At 39.5% G+C, this 21,897-nt stretch overlaps 1 protein-coding gene across 1 annotated transcript in view; it reads left to right on the top strand.

The window, feature by feature from the left end:
- The window catches only part of Psme4 (proteasome activator subunit 4), a gene marked incomplete at its 5' end in the record, with an annotated part of 76,769 nt that overhangs the window by 8,993 nt on the left and 45,879 nt on the right, over window positions 1-21,897 (top strand). Inside the window, 15 exon segments of the mRNA XM_013517590.1 lie at window positions 4,891-4,935; window positions 8,081-8,230; window positions 8,785-8,848; window positions 9,390-9,464; window positions 10,591-10,713; window positions 12,442-12,534; window positions 13,395-13,660; window positions 16,633-16,819; window positions 17,526-17,615; window positions 17,993-18,057; window positions 18,325-18,475; window positions 20,001-20,099; window positions 20,307-20,376; window positions 20,876-20,943; window positions 21,278-21,566. Of these exon segments, the coding sequence (XP_013373044.1) occupies window positions 4,891-4,935; window positions 8,081-8,230; window positions 8,785-8,848; window positions 9,390-9,464; window positions 10,591-10,713; window positions 12,442-12,534; window positions 13,395-13,660; window positions 16,633-16,819; window positions 17,526-17,615; window positions 17,993-18,057; window positions 18,325-18,475; window positions 20,001-20,099; window positions 20,307-20,376; window positions 20,876-20,943; window positions 21,278-21,566 (1,835 nt within the window).

Below are 21,897 nucleotides of genomic sequence, written 5' to 3'. Positions count from 1 at the left end.
AAAAAAAAAAAAAATAGAGAATAAAAGCTGGGTGTAGTGGTGCATGCCTGTAATCCCAGCAGTTGGGAGGCTCACCAGGTTTATTACCATGAATTCAAGGCCAGTTTGGGCTACATCCTGAGTTCAAAGCTATCATGAGCTACATAGTGAGACTCTGTCTCAAAAAAAAAAGGAAGGAAGGAATAGAGAGTACAGTGATTTTTGTTGATAATTTTGAGTGTTTCTGCCATTGTTTCTGTGCTAGGATCTTTTTTAAAACTGACTTGTAAAGAAATTAAAAATACTTATTTCATATTGATACAATTTATCTATCTCTCTCTTTGTCTCCTATGTATGTATATAAATATATATGTGTTTGTTTATTTATTTTTTGGTTTTTTTGAGACAGGGACTCACTATGTAGCCCAGGCTGGCCTCAACCTCACAGGAATCCTGCCTCTGCCTCCTAACTGTTGGGATTACAGGGTGCACCACCATGCCAGGCCAAATTTGTCATTATTTAAAGCAGTACACATTCTTTTTTACAGGTAGTAAGAATTTAAAACATTGCTTAACATTTGCCATGGAGATTTTTTTTTTAATTTGGCCATCCTAAGGATTGAACCCAGGGCCTTTGCACTAAGCTACCTCCCCAATCGTTTTTATTTTGAGATAGTGACTCACTGTGTTACCCACGTTGGGCTTGGACTTGTGATCCTCTTGCCTCAGTCTCCTGGGGTGCTAGGATTACAGGTGTGTACCACAACATTCAGTTTAGTTTTGCTTTAATTTTAATGAAAACCCAATGCTAGTGCTGTATCAGTGATGAAAGTGTTATACTTTATTTATGCTTTTTTTTTTTTTTTTTTTTTTACTGTACTTGGGATTGAGTCCAGGGATATGCTGTATTACTGAGCTACACCACTAGCCCTTTTTATTTTACTTTTTTTTAAATTTTGGTGCATACCAGCAGTCCAGACTGGCCTTGAACTTGCAACCCTGAGATCTGTCCTGCCTTTGCCCCCCAATTAGCAGGCGTGTCCCACCACTTCCAACTGTAGCTTTCTTTATGGAGAAATTATCTTGACCATAATTTTGAATTCAGTGGCAATGAAAGATGACTACTTGCTCACCTAACTAGACAGTACTAGATTTTGAGAGATGCTAGTAGGAGATGGAAATTTTTTTGACTGATAATAGATTTATTTAGATTAGAGAGAGAAATTGACTTCTGCATGAAGTATTTGGCAGTGCTTAAGGAAAAATATTGTATAAGCAATCACCATTAAATTACAAGTAGATTAAGTAGGGCAGGTAGAACATTGCATTGTTATAGGCCCCAAGGTCATTTACAACAAGCAAATATGATTAATTCTAAAATCAGATTGTGGTTCAAGTGAACCTACAAGTGTCTGGCTGTGAGCAGTCCAGGTTATTCTCCGCTCAGACAGTTCTCAGTTTGACAGTATTTACTGAGCATTTATGTGGCTTAGAAGGAGAATATTGTCTGGTTGCTTGCATAAAAACCAAGGAGACTGGAGGCGTAAACTTCCACAGATCCGCTCCATCAGCGGCTAGAGTAGCTGGAGGCTCTCCGGGCGCTGGCGTCCCTCAGGTTTGTCCGCTCAGTGTGTAGCCTTTACTTGGAAAAGTCATGTGGAGTCATTGTTTCAGATTGGAAGGAGAGCTTAAGAACTGGGCAAACTCAGGGCAGGTAGCAGTTAAAGAGGAGCCTGCTGTTTTGGTGTCATTTCCTGAGTCAAAGGAGCTACTCGAGCGGTAGAACCCCCTAGAGGCAAAAGGAACACAAAAACGTAAATTACCTTGTAAATTGAAAGTGCACTTTACTTTGCCTAAGCGTTAAGTAGTTAGCTTTCGTGGTAGTTAATTCTGGGCCACCTAATGACTCTGTGTCTCATCCTATTGAATTTGTGTAACAGCTTTTAAGAGGTAGGTATTATTGCTCACACTGATGAAGAAACTGAGTTGTAACATTGCACTACTAAGAAGTAAGCAGACTTGGTATTCAAATTCGTATGTTTGATGCTAAACTGAACCACTGTGCTTTACTTTTGCTTTCTTTTTCAACTTAATGTGCCATTTCTAAGAGGAAATGGGATTTGAGAAAAATCCACCCAAAGCTTAGACACGTGGTAGTGACTAAGTGAATTGGTAGATCCTTTGTTTAAAAATTTTTAAGAGGCCGAGCATGGGTGGTGGCAGGCTCACGCCTGTAATCCCAGCTCTTGGGAGAGGCTGAGGCAGGAGTAACGTCTTGAGTTCAAGACCAGCCTGGGCTACAAAGTGAGCTCAAGGCCAACCTGAACTACATAATGAGACCCTGTCTCAAAAAGACAATCAATCAATCAGTCAATAAAATTTTAAAGAAATGTTTCAAATAATTATCACTTTTTTTTTAGCAGGGTCTTACTATGTAGTTCAGACTGACCTTAAACTCACTGTATAGCCAAGGCTGGCCTCAAACTCACAGTGATCCTTCTGCCTTAGCCTCCCAAGTGTTGGGATTACAGCTGTGTGCCACCTCACCCAGCCAGTTACCACCTTAGTGTTATAAATGTATAGTGATTGTAAGGTATATATTGGTTATTCATTCTCTGAAAGAAATGTAAGCTGGGCATGGTGATGCACACCTGTAATCCCAGCACTCCGGAGGCTGAGGCAGGAGGGTTGCCACAAGCTCAAGGCCAGCCTGGACTGCGTAGTGAAACCGTGTCTCAAAACATACACCAAAAAAAGAAAAAAGAAATTAGTGAATTATAGACTAGTAGCATCTAGCCTTAACCTTTTATTTTATTTTTAAACAGAAACATTGTTCCTTTCATCTTGAGAGATTACAAGGATCACAAAAGGTCACTACACAGATATCACAGGTTAGAGAGATTGTACCCTTTCCTGGATAAAGAACATAGATGCAACGGTACAGGCCTTAAGTAAAAGGGGTTGAAATTGCCTTTTTCTATGAGTTGGTCACATTTCTCCATACTCTAGTCCTTGTCAGGCGTGAAGTGACGTTGTCAGGTGCTGCGGTCAGCTGCTGTGTGTGAAGAAGAGTGGAGGGAGCTAGAGAAAGCGGGCGGCCGTGCCTGGCCGGCAAGCACGTTGGCATGTGGAAGCGAGTTGGTGCGGGGAGTCAGGAGACGCAGCGGGTTTTTGTGTAACACCACCTCTGCAGTTGCCATCGAACTAGTGAAATTGAAGTTTACATGAACAGAAATTAGGAAATACCATCAGGATAGTAGAACTAGGTATTTTCTGTTTATTTCTTTAGAAAGATAGTTTACCACTTTAAAATAACCTTTTTAAAATCTGCATTTAAATAGATCTCTTGCTTAGTTTAAAACTGTATGGCTCTTTAAATTTGTCTGTTAATTCTATAATTTGTTACTAAATGGTTCTTTAGTCCAAATTAATGGAGACCCGTGACTGGGCTTAGTGGTGCTCGCCTGGAATTTCTGCACCCTGGAAGGTGAGGCAGAGGGGCTTGCAAGCCACTTAGCAAGACCTTGTCTCAAAATAAAACACTTAAAAGGAGTGGGAGTGTAGCTGAGTCCTGGGTTCAGTCCCTAGTACCGCCCCCCCACGAAGATGACCCCAGACCTGTGTTGTTTCCTTGTTAGAAAATATGTATTGAATGTGTAATAGATAAGAATAAGTAGGTATAAGTGAATGAACAGACAGCCCTGTTAGAAGCACTTTTTTTTTGGTGTGTTAGATAGAGTCTCTGTGCAGTTCAGGCTGGCCTTGAGCTCACTTTGTAGCCCAGGCTGGTCTCGAACTCACAACAGTCCTCTTGCCTCAGCCTCCCAAGTGCTGGAATTACAGGCATGTGCCACCACGCCCGGCTAAGCACTTTGAAAATATTTGAAGTAAAAGTGACAGTCATAATCTTCAGGGGGTGCTTTAGATATAGTTGGAGTCTCCCTCTTTTCCTGGGCAAATTTAGATGTTCTCTAAACTCTTTCTGAATTTGCTTAGTTTTTTTGGAGGAAAGAAAAACTTTTCTCTTATCAGAAAAAGAATATTTCATTACTGGCTGTGGTGGTGCATGCTGCAGTCCCAGCACTGGAGAGGCTGAAACAGGAAGGTCTTACAGAGTTTGAGGCCAGCCTGGGCTACATAGTGAGACCCTGTCTCAGAAAAACAAACAAAAATGCTTCAAATTAGCTCTGGCATGTGACCTTTTGTAAAATTTGGGAACCATCTCATAAATTATTGCCTATAGTCTTCTTCAGTTAATTTTTCTCTGAAAGTTTGAAATTAAAGATGATTCCTTCTATTCCCAAATAATGAAATTACAGTTTTCTTTCTTGGTATATATTGGTTACCTTTGGTGGGTTTGCTTCAGGTTATTCCTTGGAATTTTTTATACTTTAATTTTTAAGCTTTCAGAGAAGTTGAGTAGATCTCTCGAATTAAGAATTTCAAGAAGCTTTATGAGAAAGTTTCAGGATTGAAATTCTGCCTGAAAGTCAACCTTCCCCCCTATTTTTGAGATTTGAGAGCTTGTACTGTAAGTAGTCACGATTTATTTAAAAATTCCAGCTAAGAATCACCTAATGCCCCCGCGTGTGTTTCGTTTGTTTGCATTTGACTTTGTAGTCACTGTTGCCAGCTTTGTGAAGATCAGAAATGCTGTGTCCTTCCTCTCGCAGTGATGTTTCCTTCCCTGTCGTTGGTGGCAGAGCATGAGCACGCGGAGGCAGAGGAGGAGGAGACTAGGGAGTTTGGGTTGTTAGGCCTTGCTGTTCCCTCTTCAGGAGAGAGTGATGAGTTACTGTGTGTAAGCAGATAGTTCTGAATGTACCAACATATCCTAGAGGCACTAATAGGATTAGATGTGCTCTTAAAGTACCGCAGACGCACTTACCAAATGTCTTTTCCCCCCTCCAGTTCTGTAGAAAATGTTCTCAAAACACTCGTGAAAAGCTGCCGACCGTAAGTAGTTTCTCATTTCGTAAATCGTTTTTGTTTCTGTGGCCTTTCTCTCTTTATTACTCCTTTCCTGCTTCAAGAGGAAATTAAAGAAATGAGCGTTTTCCCACATCGCAGTTAGTCACTGACATTTCACTCCTACCTCTTGAACTGGATTTTCATATATTGATTATAAATTTCAAACACTTGAAGCCACTCATTGTAAAATGAGAACATTATAACTTACATATAAACATTTTCATTTGAAAAGTTTTCCTGGAATATTATTGGTTATTCAGCTCAAAAGTACATTGTAGATTGCATTAAAATGTGAGGTATGATGGGAAGATGGTCTGTTTTTTCTGCCGTGTTCTCTTCAATTAGAATATTGAACTCTACATGTTCCATATTTTTGTCATTAAAATGAACGCGTCAGGCACTGTGGTGCATGCCTGTAACCTCAGCATATTGGTGTGGTAAGACAGGGTGGCACGTTTGAGCTCAGCCTGGGTGACGTAATGAGACCCTGTCTCAAAATTAAAAAAAAAGAAAGCTAGGGTTGTAGTTTAGTGCCAAGTACCTTGAGTTCAATCTCCAGTATAGACTTTAATTAAAGTCTAATTTTAGATACTTGAATTATTTTCTTGCTCTTGTGATGGGCTGGTCTAAGACTATGTCCCTGCTGCAAATGCAGTGAATGCTTTGAATAGAAGCCCTTTTCATCATACATTTGTAATGGGTTTTATTTACTCAGCATGTTACTTATTTATTTTTGTCTTTTTGAGACAGGCTCTCGCTGTGCAGTTCAGGCTGGCCTTGAGCTCACTTTCTAGCCCAGGCTGGTCTCAAACTTGCAAGAATCCCGTTACCTCAGCCTCCCAAGTGCTAGGATTACAGGCGTGCACCACCGTGCCTGGCTCAGTATGTTATTTAATAAATCAGAGACTTAATTACTGATCTGCTCTACCATTTAGTCTTGGACAAATGTGTTTTCAAGACACAAGGTGTTCCCTAACAAGAGGCTTACAATCTAACCTGAGTCATAAGCCACTGATGAGCAGTAATCATTTTGTGCTAGGCAGTTAAAACTCTTGGCCTGTGTTGGCTTACTGGAAACTTGATTGTCACCAGGTACTTTCTGGGATCATAAGTAATTCACAGAACTCCCAAGTTTTTATTTTGGGTTACTAGTTGATTTGGAAAAATTAGGAAGAGATTCTTGAAGGAATAACAAAATGTACTGGGTTTTGCTATTTTTATTTGTTTATGTTTGTCTTTCTGAGGCAGTGTCTCACTGTGCAGTTCAGGCTGGCCTTGAGCTCACTCTGTAGCCCAGGGTGGTCTCCAGCACACAGCCTCCTGAGTGCTGGGGTTACAGGTGTGCACCTCCCCCTAACCCCGCATTTTAAAATTTTTTTTTAAAAAGTTTTACTTATTGTTTTTGAGACAGGGTCTTGCTATGTGGTCCAGGCTGCTCTTGAACTTACTGTGTAGCCCAGGCTGGCTCAAATTTGGAGCGATCCTTCTGCCTCAGACCCCTGAGTGTGGGATTACAGACATGTGCCACCAGGCCCAGTTTCTGAATTTTTTTTTAATTTTTAAAAAATTTACCTTTCATTAGTACATATTTTTCATACATAATGATCACATTCATCATAGGAAATCTGTATACAATGTCTTAATTCTTTTATCTCATATCATTTTTTAAAAAAATTCCCACATAAGGAACTGGCTCAACAGAAATACTACTTGAAATGTAGTTTTATTTTTCACATAAAAGAAGAGTGAATTGCGATTTAAATTAACACTTCTTTAAAATAAGATTAATAAGCTATCATAATGGCCATACCTATAAATGGATTTCAAGGGTTTTCCCAGCTTCTTTGAGAAGAGTACATTTCTCAGATGCTGTTCCTTATTTTAAGTGTATCTAGAACGAATACATGTCTTCGTCAGCCATTTACCTTTATTTTGTGAGTGTGTACATACTTTCTGCCCCAGGGACCCTCCCGGCTGTGTCCCAGGGTTGCAGAAGAGTAGACCCTGTAGGACCAAGTGTGCTAGTCCAGTCCTGTGTGGTGTCTGGTGTACGGGAGGACTCTGTCCAGGGGGGCAGATGGTGCCCAGAGGTTGCTGGGCTCCTGCCCCCTCGCTCAGTCACTTACTATCCATTTCTTACGTAGAATGGATTCTTTTCTTATTTTTTTGTGGTACTGGAGATGGAACCCAGGACCTTGCAGTGTAGGCGAGTGCCGTAGCACTGACCTACAGCCCAGTTCTTTTTGCAGTTTTATTTTGAGACGGGGTCTTGTTTTATCTGGCCTTGAACTTGCAGTCCTTGTGCGCCAACCTCCTGAATACCTGGGACTTGCAAGCATATGCCACTACCTGGCTGGATTTTTTTTTTTTTTTTTTCGGTTTATATGCCATAGCAAAAAGGAGCAAAAACAACCAGTGCATTTAACTTTGTAGATGAGTTTTACATCATCGTCTAAACGAAGACTTCGTTTTTTATCTTTTTTTTTTGGTCTTTTTGAGACATGGTCTCGCTATGCAGTTTAGGTTGGCCTTGAACTCACTTTCTAGCCCAGGCTGGTCTGGAACTCCCAACAATCCTTTTGCCTCAGCCTCCCAAGTGCTGGGATTACAGGCATGTGCCACCATGCCCCGCCGGGGTTTTTTGTTTTTTTTTTTTGGTTTTTGGTTTGTTTATTTTTAATTTTAGTTTTATCAACCTCACAGCATATTTTAAAGTCTCTTAGACAAGAAAACTGACTTTATCCCAAGTATAACACGGTTTTTTTGTTTAGTTTTTTGAGGCAAGACCTTGTTAAGTAGTCCGGGCCGCCCCTGAACCTGTGATTCTCTATCTCAGCCTGCTGAGTGCTGGTGTTACAGGCATTGCTACCATATGTGGTCTGTTCACTTTTGTAAGAGTGAGTGCTTACGGTAGACAGAGCTAACGCTTGCAGTGTGTGATGCATGTTATGCATACCCGCCTTGTGGTGTGAGGGTTTGGACCCAGGGTCTCGCACCTGTTCTGCAAGTCGGGCCGCACCATGGGAGTTAAGCTTCTGGCCCCTTCTTCCTCCCTTATCACCAGGCTTCTGTTGGTGTCGTAGAATTTTTACCCAATAATCAGATACATGAAAACCTTTTTTTTTATTAGATACTTTCCAGCAGATGCAACAGCAGAAATGTTAGAAGAATGGCGGCCTTTAATGTGCCCTTTTGATGTAACAATGCAAAAGGCCATCACTTATTTTGAAATATTTCTTCCTACCTCCCTTCCTCCAGAACTTCATCATAAAGGGTTTAAGTAAGTACACGCGCATCTTGACAAATGCTAGAATGAAGCAGGAAGTACAGATATGAAACAAGTGGTAAAGGAAGAAGTTTTTTTAAAAAAAATTGGTAGCTTATTATATTTATTACACTTGAAATGTGTAAAGTTGAACATAAGTTTGTGAACAGAGAACAGTGCTTGTATGACAAGCTGAGTCAGAATGAGGGCGGGCTTCAGGCAAGAAAGAAAGGGGCAGTGTGAGGGATAGGCAGCAAAGGAGGACGCTCAGAGAAGCGGGGACAGGAAGGAGGGGATTTTAAACAGGCGTTGGGTGGGTGTGGGCAGTAGCAATGGAACGGTGCGATAGGTGTTGGCTAGATAAATAAATTCTGGCGTAAATAGATTGGAAAGGAAATACTGAAACCAGAAATACTTTCGTTCCACTAAGCTTGTAACTGCCAGTATTGTTATTTCTGGGTTGTATAACTGTCAGTAAGAATAGTAGATTTAGAAAGTACAAAGGGTCCCAGGCTGCGAGTCACTTTCTGTAGTCCCTTGCTATTCATAACAACGCTTTTCTTCTTCAGACTTTGGTTTGATGAACTAATTGGCCTTTGGGTTTCAGTGCAAAACCTCCCCCAATGGGAGGGGGTAAGTATGCCACTGTTTTCTGCAATACTTTTTAATTTGGAGATGAGGGGGTTATTTGATAAGTAACCGCAGTTACGTAGGATCGCTGTTAATGCTACGGTCATTTACCGTTTTCTAACAGTAGTATTTTGGTTTTATTAATGTCTGAATTCAAACATGTATCGTGAAACGCATGGGATACAAGATTTTTATTTGGTGCCCACGCTACATGGTGCAAGACACGTAGCAGATGTTCTTTACATATTTATCTGATTAAAATTTCCTTTTATGTTTTGCACTGTGGACGATGTCTTGTCACCTTCATTTTTTAGCAGCATTTCAGGTGTAGTTCACTTAAAGTTTTTAGCATGAGTCAGAATTTTAAGTTTGGAGATTCTGAAAAATCTAAACCAGAAGTTATATATATTAGCATTAAGTTGTGCTAGGAGGATCTCCATGAGCTTAAGCCTGAACTACATAGTGAGACCCTGTCTCAAAAACAGACAGAAAACCCCCCAAATATGTCTACTCAATTTTGTCTTTTTTTTTTTTCTACTTTCAGCAACTAGTAAATCTCTTTGCTCGATTGGCTACGGATAACATAGGGTACATTGATTGGGATCCGTATGTACCGAAGGTAATATAAAGCATTTCCACATGGTATACAACAACGCTAACATCAACATCAACTTTTTATCGTAGGCTTTTTGGATGCTAATGCCAGATGCCACAACATTTTTTGACTAATAGTAAAAGCATGTATAAATAATTTATAGAGATGGATCAGTTACTTTGAAAACATAACTCAACCCACGAGGTCTTACAAATGATCTTTTCTCATACTTGCAGGACGTGAACTGTCAATTGAGTGTGTAAATTATAAGTACTAAGTATATCATTAAGGGTGGCATATACATTCGTACCTTTCAGTAAAGTTTCGTATATTTGATTGCTACTCTAGAGTGACATATACTTTCATATCACAGTATGTTTTTCCACAGTAGATACAGCGGGGCTGTCTTCAGTGTTATTTCACCTGCAGTGGAGTTGCTCTTGGAGCTTTCCTAAGGCTTGTTGTAGACACCCACGCTCTGACGTCAGAGCAGGGCTGGAGCGGCCGGTAGCCGTGCTGACACTGCGCTCCTCTGCTGTTGGCTGACGGACACTACCTGAGGAGGGGAGGTCACCTTTTAATGTCTTGAGACCTCTCGGGAACGATAAACAGAAAATGTACATTTAATTACATTAAATACAATTACTGGCTAAAAGGGTGCAGTACTTCGGGGAAAATAGTATCAACGTTAAGATTTTTGAGATAGGAAGTAACCCAAAGAGATTTGGGTTTCGCCTGTTTGCCTCCTTGGCATGGAACAGGAACGTAGGAAAATCATTTACGTAGGGTAGAGAGGCAGAAAGGGTCAGAAAAGTTGTCTGGCTACAGTAGCTACATTTTGCCTTTTTATGTCTGGCTGTAGATAGCTCATTTGTCTCTTTTTAGATACGTGTGCACAGCTGCTTTACGTGCCTGTGACCCAAAATATCATATGTAAGTTGTAAAGAATTGAGCTAATGTGTAACTTTTAAAGAATCGTCGTTCTTATTTGTACATGTAATACAGTACATCATTTTTATATTTGACTTTTAAAGAATTAAGTTACTAAACGATTAGAATTTTGCTTGGTCTCCCATGACAAAATGAGAGTATGTTAAAAATACTAATATATGACGCTTACAAGTGAATGTTTCTTTTCTTCTTTCAAAAGATATTTACAAGAATTTTGAGAAGTCTGAACCTCCCAGTGGGAAGCAGTCAAGTATTAGTCCCGAGATTTCTCACGAATGCCTATGACATAGGGCACGCTGTAATATGGGTCACCGCCATGATGGTTTGTAACAGGTTTCATTTGTTCTATGTAGCTCAGCTCTGTTTTGCCTCAACTGCGCAAAAATCCAAGCCCCACCTTAGCGCCCCACCAACCTACCTGACCCTTGGAGTTTGCTTTCTTCACCTCCCCACTCCCCTGGCTCCCTGTCTTCCTCTTCCTTTTCCTCTTCTTCCTCTTCCTTTTCTTCTTCCTCTGTTGCTAGAGGTGGAACTCAGAGCCTCTCTCACATTTTTGGATATTTTCCAAGGTAGTATATTCGTGTTTATTGAATCCAGGTTGCAGTAATCTACCATTTATGAATCTTGCTAACCAATGAAACAAAAATAGAGTATAAACGTCTAACATTTTTTACAGACCAGAAGCAAGACTTGTATATGAAAGAATTTTCCCAAGATAGAATTAGAAGTCAGGGTTTTGCATATGCTTAGAAACTCCACAAAATATTATACAGAACACAGTGCTTCTCAACAGAGTTATCTGCAGCAAAGGAAAAAGTATGAAGGATTGATTTATGTTACCATTGAAGAAAAGAAAAAATATTTTAATGTCATCTTTTAAATACAGTATTAAAAATTTGCTTTGTAATTTTCTGGCTTATTTTTACAGTGGTGTTTAGTTTTTGCCTTGAGTTACTCTGCTTGACATTGTTGCTGTGGAAAAGGCATGATGATTTTTTAACTTTACAGCCAGAAATTCAAACTCCCTATGTTTTTGCTATTTCATTATGAAATAGAGTGGGAAATCCAATTTTTTTCTAATATCCAGTAAGAGCAAAAAAAAAAAAAAGTTAAATGTTTTCTGTCTTACATCGGCAGTAAGTTGAAATTTATTTTGTGGAACTGTAGAATTAGATAGTGAGCAACTTGATAGACGAAAACTACCCTTTTTCTCTTTTCCCCCAGCTTATGTTGTTTGGTTGTTTTGTGTTTATTTTTGCCAACAGATTAAAAACATAAAAGTTATTTCAAGTCAAAATGGGGCTAGGTGTGACATGGGTTTTTGTAGCTTTTGTTTTTTGAGACAGCTCACTCTGTAGTTTAGGCTGGCTTTGAACTCACTGTGTAGCCAGGTTATCGTCGAACTTGTGGTGATCCTCCTGCCTGAGCCTTCTAAGTGCTGGAATTACAGGCATGTACCACTGTGGCCAGCAGTGTAACAAGTTTGATCATTTAAAACATTTAGAAATAATCATCAAATGTCCAAATTCATTTATGTAAATTTCTCTCCATTTTAATGCAATGAGAAATTTACTTAGTCATTTAAGGAATGCTTACATACTATACTACCGTTCTTGGTCATTTAAGATGATACTCTTAGCAATATATTTAATATCCGTGATATTTGACTTCAGAACAGTTAAATACTATTGTTCTGACCTGAAAGATAACCTTTTTAATTTTATGATTTGACTCATGTAAGTTGCTCTTATTTTTAATAGAATGTCTTAAGTTGATTTCTTTTTTTTTTTTTTTTGGTTTTGTTTTTTTTTCTGGCATCGGGAATTGAACTCACGGCCTTGCACTTGTCAGGCAGGCGCTGTGCCGCTGAACAAATCCCCAGCCCCTTTAAGGTGATTTTTGTGAAGCTCACTGGGGAGTTATTTTTGACTCTTAAGGGTAGGATGAAGGTGAACCATGTTAGAGATCTGTGTATAGCTGTGGGTCTGCTGAGTCCTTCATTTTCATAGTGTGATGTAGGAACTGACACTCTACTCTTTTGTCTGGACAGGGTGGACCCAGTAAGCTAGTGCAGAAACATTTATCCGGTTTGTTTAACAGCATCACGTCGTTTTACCACCCTTCGAATAATGGGCGCTGGCTGGTGAGTGTGCTCTGCCTGTACTCTACTCGAAAATTTAAATTCAGGGTCGTGTTCAGCTGTTGCCCGTTGTGTAACCTGTAACATCTGCAGTGTATCGTAGAAGTTTTAGGGTTGTGTAAGTGATTAAATGCAAATTGAGGTACTGTTTGTAGAACATGCAGAAATAAGAATGCTGGTGTGGTAACTAGTGACAAAATGCTGCACTTGGCAACAAAACACTAACCCGAAATGGCACGCCTCGTACGTCACGGCGGTGAATGCCTGTAACCCTAGCACTTTGGAGGCCAAGGCTAGAAGATTGCCAAGAGTTCAAGACCAGCCTGGGCTCCACAGCGAATTCAGAGCCAGCCTGAGACTATAAGGCGAGCCCCTGTCTTGAAAAAAGACCACAAAAACATAGGATAGTCTCTTCTATTTCATAACAGTTCTTTTTCTTTTGTCAGTTAAAATTATTTTCATGTAATAGAAGATTTATGTGGTGCTAGAAACTTTTAAAACTGGAATTTGAAACTCATGTTCCTACGTGGTTACCAGTAATGAATTGGTAGCAGCTTTGTATTCTGTCGAGTGCTGTGTAGGACTTGGTATTTAGAGCTGTGATTTTTTAAAAGCCGTCTCATTTTATTGTATTCTTTACTTGGGGTTAGGGTGTTGCTCTCTAGTCCAGGCCGGCCTTGAGCTAGCCATGTGTCTCACACAGCAACTCGCCGCCCTCCGGCTTCAGCCTCCCACGTGGCGGCGTTGGACGTGTGTGCCCCCGCGCCCACGCTAGACTTCCTTTGTTAGCTGAGCAGAGAGGAGCCGTGAGTATCGCATGGGAAAGCGGAACCACCCAGAACTTTCTGTTTCTGTGTCTCCAGAGCAAGTTAATGAAACTACTTCAGAGGCTGCCAAACAGTGTTGTTAGAAGATTGCATCGTGAGAGATACAAGAAGCCCTCCTGGTTAACTCCTGTGCCTGATAGCCATAAGCTCACTGACGAGGATGTTACAGACTTTGTCCGATGCATCCTTCAGCCTGTCCTCTTGGCTATGTTTAGCAAAACTGGTAGTCTAGAAGCGGCCCAGGCTCTGCAGAATCTTGCACTCATGAGGCCTGAGTTAGTAATACCCCCTGTACTTGAAAGGTAAGTGCAGCCTTACACGTCTTAAGGAAGGTTGTTCTTGTTATGTGTTCCCTCTGTGTTCTTTTTGGTTCTTCTTTCCTTCTGTGTGGCATCTGTTCTACATTTTCAGTGCTGATGCCCGTTTTTAGAGAAGCAAAACCTTTCAGTTTGTTTGGAAACTTCATTAAGATTAGAGAGAAAACAGTTAAAATGCAGCAGATAACAAGGATTTTGGATTTTGGGATGTTTCTGGTTTTTGTTTTTTTTTTAGTCTTTTAAAGACAGGGTCTCACTATGCAGTTCAGGCTGGCCTTGAGCTCACTTTGTAGCCCAGGCTGGCCTCCATCTCACAGCCGTCCTCCTGCCTCAACCTCCCGAGTGCTGGGATTACAGGTGTGCACCACCATGCCCCGCCTGGACTTTGGATTTTTTGGACATAGCAGTTACCCAAGTTTTTGTACATAACTTAAGAGTATGTGGTAGTGAATTGGTGACACAGAAGAAAATTATATATTATACAATCTCAGTTTAATCTGTATTGCTTTTACAGTATAACTTTTATTGCACTTTGTTTTGTATGTTGAGAGCATATCTAGGGCCAGGGATATAGCTCGGTGGCATAAGCGCCTGCCTGGCCAACACAAGGTCCTGAGTTCAATTCCCGGTACCAAAAACAAAAAACAAACAGGAGAGCATATCTAAAATAGCTCTCTTCTAGCCTAGACACTGCAAAGGATAGTGAATCCTGAGACAGAGGCAGTTTTTTGAGTATTCAGGACCAGATTGCTTTAAGTTTTTGCTTTGTCTTTCTTATGTTGATGCCTGAATGTGAACCTTAACCTTTCTCTAAATGTCATTGTCAAAAGTTCTAGCAGTTTTTAGAGCCACGAAGAAACTAGCAGTTGAGTTTTATTTGTGCAAGGCTGTTAGTAGGACTACAGCCTGTTCCCGCCTCTCTCCAAAGGATAGGTGTTGTCCCCATTCACCTGGGGACAAGGGCGCCCTTCTAGCACGGAGAGCATCGTTCGGAGATGGAGTGGAGAAGTTGGTCTGCCCTCTTTTTCACCTTCCAGTACTCTTCCCTGCTTGGCCTCTGTTGGGTACCAGAAGCTGATAATGAGTACAGCTCCCTTGTGCTCCTTCGGGAGGAGAGACTTCAGCTGTTGGTACACCTAACATTTTGAAGTTGGGCATATTTTTAAATACTTCTTTAGTTCCCCTTTATTTTGTCTATCTCTGTAATTTTCTAGCTGATTAATTATGAATAGTAAAATAAATTGCTCTGCAGAAGGAGCAAAGCTTATAATCACCAAGAGCACATATCCAGCACTTGTCTCCTTCGTCCTCAGCTCCTGGACAGAGCGACATAGTGAATGATGTGTGCCTGATCAAGGCAGAAGGCTTTTTCCTTTCATAAGAGCAAAACTTTCTTAAAAACTTAAAATGTAGCCAGGCACAGTGGTACACACCTATAGTCCCAGCTGCTCAGAAGACAGAGGCAGGAGGATTCCTTGAGCCCAAGGATTTGAGGCCAGCCTAGATAAAATAGCAAGACCCTGTCTAAAATTAAAAGAAATTTAAGAATTAAAAATGTAGAAAAGAAATTTTCAGAGTTTTATATCTCCAAAAGATATTTAGTCTGATATATTTTCTTTCTTTTTTTTTTTTTTAACAATTTTTTACCCTATTTAAAATCCTCCCTTTTCTCACATAATATATGGTTAAATTTCTGCCTAAGTAGAATTTAAAATGACTACATTTTAGATTTTATTACCATCTATAAAATAGGGTCTTGGAAATGAAATCGCTGAGTCACAGTGAATGTTGTTGGCCCTTAGTTTAATGATATTTCTTATTCCCCACAGATTATTCAGACCAGTGTCACAAATGTTGTCATGGTTTATATAATTGATTTTCAGTTTTAAATAACAAGTTTGTCTTTTTTTTTTTCCTCTTTTTGAGACTGGGTCTCACTTTGCGTTTCAGACTGACTTTTTAAACTCAACATAGCTGAGGCTGGCGAACTCACAGTGATCTTCCTGCGTCAGCCTCCCAAGTCCCGGGATTATAGTTGTGTGCTAACATGCCTGGCTACAAGTTTTTTTTGTTTTGTTTTTGTTTTTTGTACTGGGAATCGAACTCAGGACTTCAAGCCTGCCAGGCAGGTGTGCCTCTGAGCCATATCTCCAGCCCTACAAGTCTTTTTTTTTTTTTTTTAAATTATAAAATGAGATAAATTTCAGTTTTATTTTTTGTCTTTGACAGGGTCTCACTCTGCAGTTCAAGCTGGCCTTGAACTCATTTTGTAGCCCAACCCCTAGCAATCCTGCCTCAGCCTCCTCAGTGCTGGGATTACAGGTGTGTACCACCAGACCCTGCTCTCAATTTGTTTTTCTATAAAAAGGACAAGAAGAGTACTTTTTTTATATTTAGTTTTGTTTTGAAGAGTACTTGTAATTCGTTATTCCTGAGTCCTGATAGTCCCTGTGCCATTAGATTAGTTTAATATGGATTGGATTAAAATGGCTAAAACAGGAAGGTGTAGTGGTGGCACATGCCTGCAAAGCCAGCACTTGGGAAGCCGAGGCAGGAGGATTGCTGCACAGTGAGTGCAAACTAGTCTGAATTTCAGAGCAAGACCCCGTCCAAAGAAAAAAAAGGCTGAGAAGCAAAGCAGAGTCTACTGGCTTATGCTCATTTTCACTGGGATTTACAAAGAGACAGGTCATAAGGTAAGGAATGGGAGAGACATGCAGCATTCTGTGCTTTTTTGTCTTTTGGCCCTGGGAACTGAACTCAAGACCTTGTGCTTGTCAGGCAGGCACTTGTGCTACTGAACTATAACCCCAGCCCCTAGCATTCTGTATCTTACCTGAGTAATTCTGTTAACTTTGGTAGCAGATCTTCTGCTTTTATCCGTTCAGTCAAACTACACTACATGGACTTAGTATAGTTCACATTTAACACTGTAAAATTCTCTTTCCAAACTGTAGAACATATCCAGCGCTAGAGACATTAACAGAACCTCACCAGCTCACGGCTACTCTGAGCTGTGTAATTGGAGTCGCCCGAAGTCTGGTATCAGGAGGCAGGTGGTTTCCTGAAGGTCCAACACACATGCTACCTCTGCTGATGAGAGCATTGCCTGGGGTGGATCCAAATGACTTTAGTAAATGCATGGTGAGCATGTGGATGGTTTTTTCTATACTTGTTATAATTGTAGAAGTGTACATCTTTGAAATTTCTTTCAAACACCTTTTAGAGCACAGTTTAATAAAAATCTGTTAATGATGACACAGGTGCGCATAAACGGGTAACCCTAACTTGTGGACAAGTCACCTGTGGAATGCCTTTAAAAAGCAATCTGCTGTAACCTGTGTGTATTAAAATCTCGTTGCTGTGCCAGCCTTGAACCTAGGGCCTTGTAACTGTTAGGCAGGCACGGACCCACTGAGCTAGATCCCGCATCCGGGTTCTGTGAGGTTTTAGATCTCACTGTATAATTACTGTTGTTCTTGGCAGTGAGGAGCTGTGATGAAAAGCTACATAATACAAAATGCCAGCTGCCGCGTGGCCACATCTCCTGGTGAACCCCTTCGCTCCGCGCCCTCTTCCCTGTGCTCCAGCCTCTGCCTTCGCTTCCTACTTGCCCTTCATTAACCCTACATGGTTCAGTGGGAGACAAAGAAACTTCTCACTGACAAAAGACTGGAGGGTTTTTTTTGTAACTTCATTACTAAAGTAGCACTTAATTTTCAGAACCTTAAAATGTTCAATTCTAAGTGAAAAATACACAGATTGTGAGATTTTCCTCAACATAATTTATTTGGGTAATTTAGCTTGTTTTGAATTTGTAATTCATGTTGAAAATTGTGTGTTCCCACAGATCACATTCCAGTTTATAGCAACATTTTCTACTCTGGTGCCTTTAGTAGATTGTTCATCTGTACTACAAGAAAGAGATGACCTCACTGAAGTAAGGATGCTTTCTGGTTAGAGAGGGTTAACCGAGAGCTCTAACTCTCCCTACACGCATAGCAGTGTTTGACAGTTTAAAATAACAGTGGGTGGGCAACGTGAAATTACTGTTCTGCAGCTAAATGGTATAGATGGTGAAGTAGTCTGCATAGCTGTCACCTGGAGGTGTTTTTCAGTTCATGACTTACTTTGATTCCTAAGAAAGTACTAGATTAAATTGTTCCAAATCGGCATGTGATTATGGTCTTATTTCTTATAGTATCCACGGTAATCATTTACTGTTAAATCTCTTCGGTAGGCATAATTGAGTGTTGTTAGTGTAGAGAAAATAGTCAAAAGCTATGTGTAACTTTTCTTTATACTGGCGTGTTGTAGGTGGAGCGAGAGCTTTGTTCAGCCACAGCTGAATTTGAGGATTTCGTCTTACAGTTTATGGACAGGTGAGCTGGAGGCTCAGATCTGTCCTTTCTCTTGTGTTCAAGAAAAGGATCAAAATAAAATAAAGGGATTGTCCCATCCTAAAAACCTTAGTTTCTCTTTGCATTTTAACCCTTCTTGAGCTGCTGTAAAGTTAAAAACAGAAAATTTGTCTGTGAGCCATGTGCAAATTAAGTAGCTGTCATTTGAACTGTCATGGTAATAGAGGCTTATCTGATCATTAAACCAGTTATTTGTGGCTAAAATTACACTTTGTTTGGATTATCTAGATGCTTTGGACTTATAGAAAGTAGCACGTTAGAGCAAACAAGAGAAGAGACGGAAACTGAGAAGATGACTCACCTGGAGAGTCTGGTGGAGCTGGGTCTGTCCTCTACATTTAGTACAATCCTTACACAGTGTTCCAGAGAGATATTTATGGTAAGAGAACGTTGCTGCAGAAGTATTAACCTCTGACGTTTTAGTTGTATTTGGTGTTTTAATATTTAACTTGTTTCTTTGTGTGCATAGCATGCTTAAGTGAGGTCTAATCTTCATCAGCATAAAAGAGTTGTACTGTGCTAAGTGGAAACGTATATATGTTAAATAAAGTGCAACAGATAGGAATTACATAGCTGTTGACTGAGCTCAGTGTTAATGAACAGACCGTATGTATTAAGTCAGTGTCTGTAATGAGACACACTTAAAACAGAATTATGTATCAGTGGGTGGTTGGCAGTGTGACCAGATGCTCACAGTGATCTAACCCTGTATCTCCCTTAGAAACCGGGGTCTTAGCATTTGCTAGTTCAGCACTCACAGCGGCTTTGTAGGCCATGAGTGCCGCATGAGTAATAAGAAGCGGGCCTCTAAGAGAGAAGTTTGAGAAGTTTCTGTGCAGTTACAAGGCGGAAATTAAACACTAAGTGTAATGATCTAGCAAAAGCTGTCCTCCAAGGCATTTGATTAAACATTCCCTTATTTGATACTAGCTGGTGCTCACATGCAGTGAGGTCTTTAAGACTGCTCTTCATTTTCAGTTCTTCTCCCTTTATCTGAGGTTATCACCATGTAACAGTGTTCATCCTGACTGAAGGATATGCTGCGTTATAACTATATAAAATAGGATAACTACCAAGATTAAAGAGCAAGGAATTTTTTTCTTTTGTTACTAGGAATCAAACTCAGGACCTTGTGCTTGCCAGGCAGGCACTGTGCCATTGAGCTATATCTCAAGCCCTTACTAAAATGAAAGAAATGAACATAAATCATCTCTTGTTCAACAGAAAGGTGTTGTTTATAGTTTCAGCGTGGTTAATCCAAATTTAGAACTCATTTCTTCATTTAGCAAGCAAGTTAAAATTCTGTAATGACTGTAAAATTAAATAGAGTGCTTCAAGTCTTTTAAGAGTATACATTTTTATAAAGGTTTGTAGTTGCTAGACTAACAAGTTGTAAATATTAGATACTCTAAAAATTTCTGTTTGTTATTTTGGACTAATTATCGAGGTAATTTAATTGCATTTGCTTCCAGCAGCTACAATTTTGTATGGCAGATTTCTGTAGAAAGTAAAATTTAATTTAGCTTTAGTTCTTTCTGGTTTTAAACTGTAGTGTATCTTGATTTATGTTTAGAAATTAAAACGTATTTTGCTAATTGCATTAAAGAATATAAAGCTATAATAATTTTACATATTTATATATATTTTGTTCTGGAATCTTTTTAAAGTTGAAAAAAAAGAAAGTGAAATCTTACTCCTCATGTGTTCAAGGTAGAATCATCTGCAAATGTTACTCTTATACCTGAATGTGACATCATTAAGCAAATCCTCATAAAGTCAGCTGGTCAAAAATTGCCTCCTTGGATATTCTTTATATAATTTGAGTGTATCTGTCATTTTCTTTCATGTTGCATGTTTAATTTTCTAAAAATAGCAATTGGACACTTTCTTTTTTACCCTAACAGGTGGCCCTTCAGAAAGTTTTTAATTTTTCTATTTCACATATATTTGAAACAAGAGTAGCAGGCCGCATGGTAGCAGATATGTGTCGTGCTGCTGTAAAGGTGAGTTTAATTTTTGGAACTGATAAATTAATGACTCAACAACTAGCAGGTTTAGGGAGTTAATTATTCCAGAATTGCTTGATAAACTTAAAATACATCATTGTTTCAGTAGCTGCTTGCAACTTTTATTTGCCACTAAAGCACCGGTAGTGTAATTTTGTGACTGAAGTATTTGTTTTCAACTTATTTGTACAAATACGTTTTTAGTGCTGCCCAGAGGAGTCGCTGAAGCTGTTTGTCCCGCACTGCTGCAGTGTTATAACCCAGCTTACAACGAGTAAGTCAGAAGTAAGATCGGTATCCTGTCTTTACAATTTTAGTGTTTCTTAGAGCTATACAGCATTTTATTTTTTATTTTTGGGAAGGAATCCCCTCCAACATACCCAAATTGGCAGAGAGTGTAGAAATTTTTACTTAATATTTTCATGCAACAGTTAATAGAAGTTACTTTAAAAATATCAATTACGTTGTGAGTCTTGGTTTGTTTGTTTTTTGTTTATTTTTTGGGTGCTGGGAATCGAAGTCAGGACCTTGAGCTTGCCAGGCAGGCACTTGTGCTGCTGAGCTATATATCCTCTGCAGTTTATATTTTTTGAAAATTGTTTTACTTCCTTTTGGAACAAGTTCACCTTCCTGGAGAAGAAATTAAAAGTATCCCTGAAAGCAAATTTTCTCAGTTACTAGAAATATTAAGCAGAAATATTTTCTAAATGATGTGTTTACTTGGATATGTGATTTTTTTTCTTTTCCTCCGGGTACTGTTTTGCCATTTCTAGATGAGGATGTACTGAATGATGAGGAACTAGACAAGGAGTTACTGTGGAGCCTTCAGCTTTTGTCTGAGGTACGGTAAGCCTTTGGAGACAAATATTACTCTGAGAATGTAACTTGGTTTTGGAATTTAGCCTTTCTGACAACTACTTTTCTATTTAAAATCTGGCCATTGATCAAACTTGAGTTTCCTTTATGAGACAGTTCAGAAATGTAAGTAAATTTTGTCTCTTTAAGGAGTTACGTCCTTTTCAAAGGATGTAACCTTGACTTATGGAACCTTAAACTCAAAAGTTAGATTTTTTTGTTTTGCTTTTACTACGTTAGTGGCCAAACGTTGAATTTTACATTAATTATTGATTCTTAATCTTTTAACGACAATGTTTTGAACTTTTTATCCTGTTTAGATTACTCGAGTGGATGGGAAGAAGTTGCTTCTTTATAGGGAGCAGCTTGTAAAGATTCTCCAAAGAACCCTACATCTAACCTGTAAGCAGGGTTACACTCTGTCTTGTAACCTTTTGCATCATCTTCTTCGTTCTACTACACTTATCTACCCTACAGAGTACTGCAGTGTGCCAGGTGGCTTTGATAAGCCTCCTTCTGAATACTTTCCTATCAAGGCAAGCATTTTAAATAATTTAGGATTGAAGAATGTACTGGGTTCTTTTTCTAAGGGATTCAAAGTATTTGGGTGTGCATGAATGTGAATAAAGATGTTAGTTTTTTAAAAATAGATTATTAAAACTTACTGGTATGTATTAAACTCAGGCCATCTCACTTTGCATGGAGCTAATGCTTCTGTTTTCTGTATATGCCATGTCTTACCTGCATAGTTCTATGGAATTTTATTGTGAAACTACCTCTCTCTCTTTTTTTTTTTTTTGTGTGTCTTTGAGACAGGGTCTCGCTGTGCCGTTCAGTCTGGCCTTGAGTTCACTTTGTAGCTCTGGCTGGTCTCAAACTCGCAGTGATCCTCCTGCCTCAGCCTAACGGAAATTTTATACCTCTTTTTTTTTTTTTTTTT

The sequence above is a fragment of the Chinchilla lanigera genome, unplaced genomic scaffold (assembly GCF_000276665.1).
Source record: "Chinchilla lanigera isolate Chin_1 unplaced genomic scaffold, ChiLan1.0 scaffold00040, whole genome shotgun sequence".
Classification (NCBI taxonomy): domain Eukaryota; kingdom Metazoa; phylum Chordata; class Mammalia; order Rodentia; family Chinchillidae; genus Chinchilla; species Chinchilla lanigera.
The sequence above is the reverse complement of the archived record's forward strand: the minus strand, read 5'-3'. Positions and strand labels throughout refer to the sequence as shown.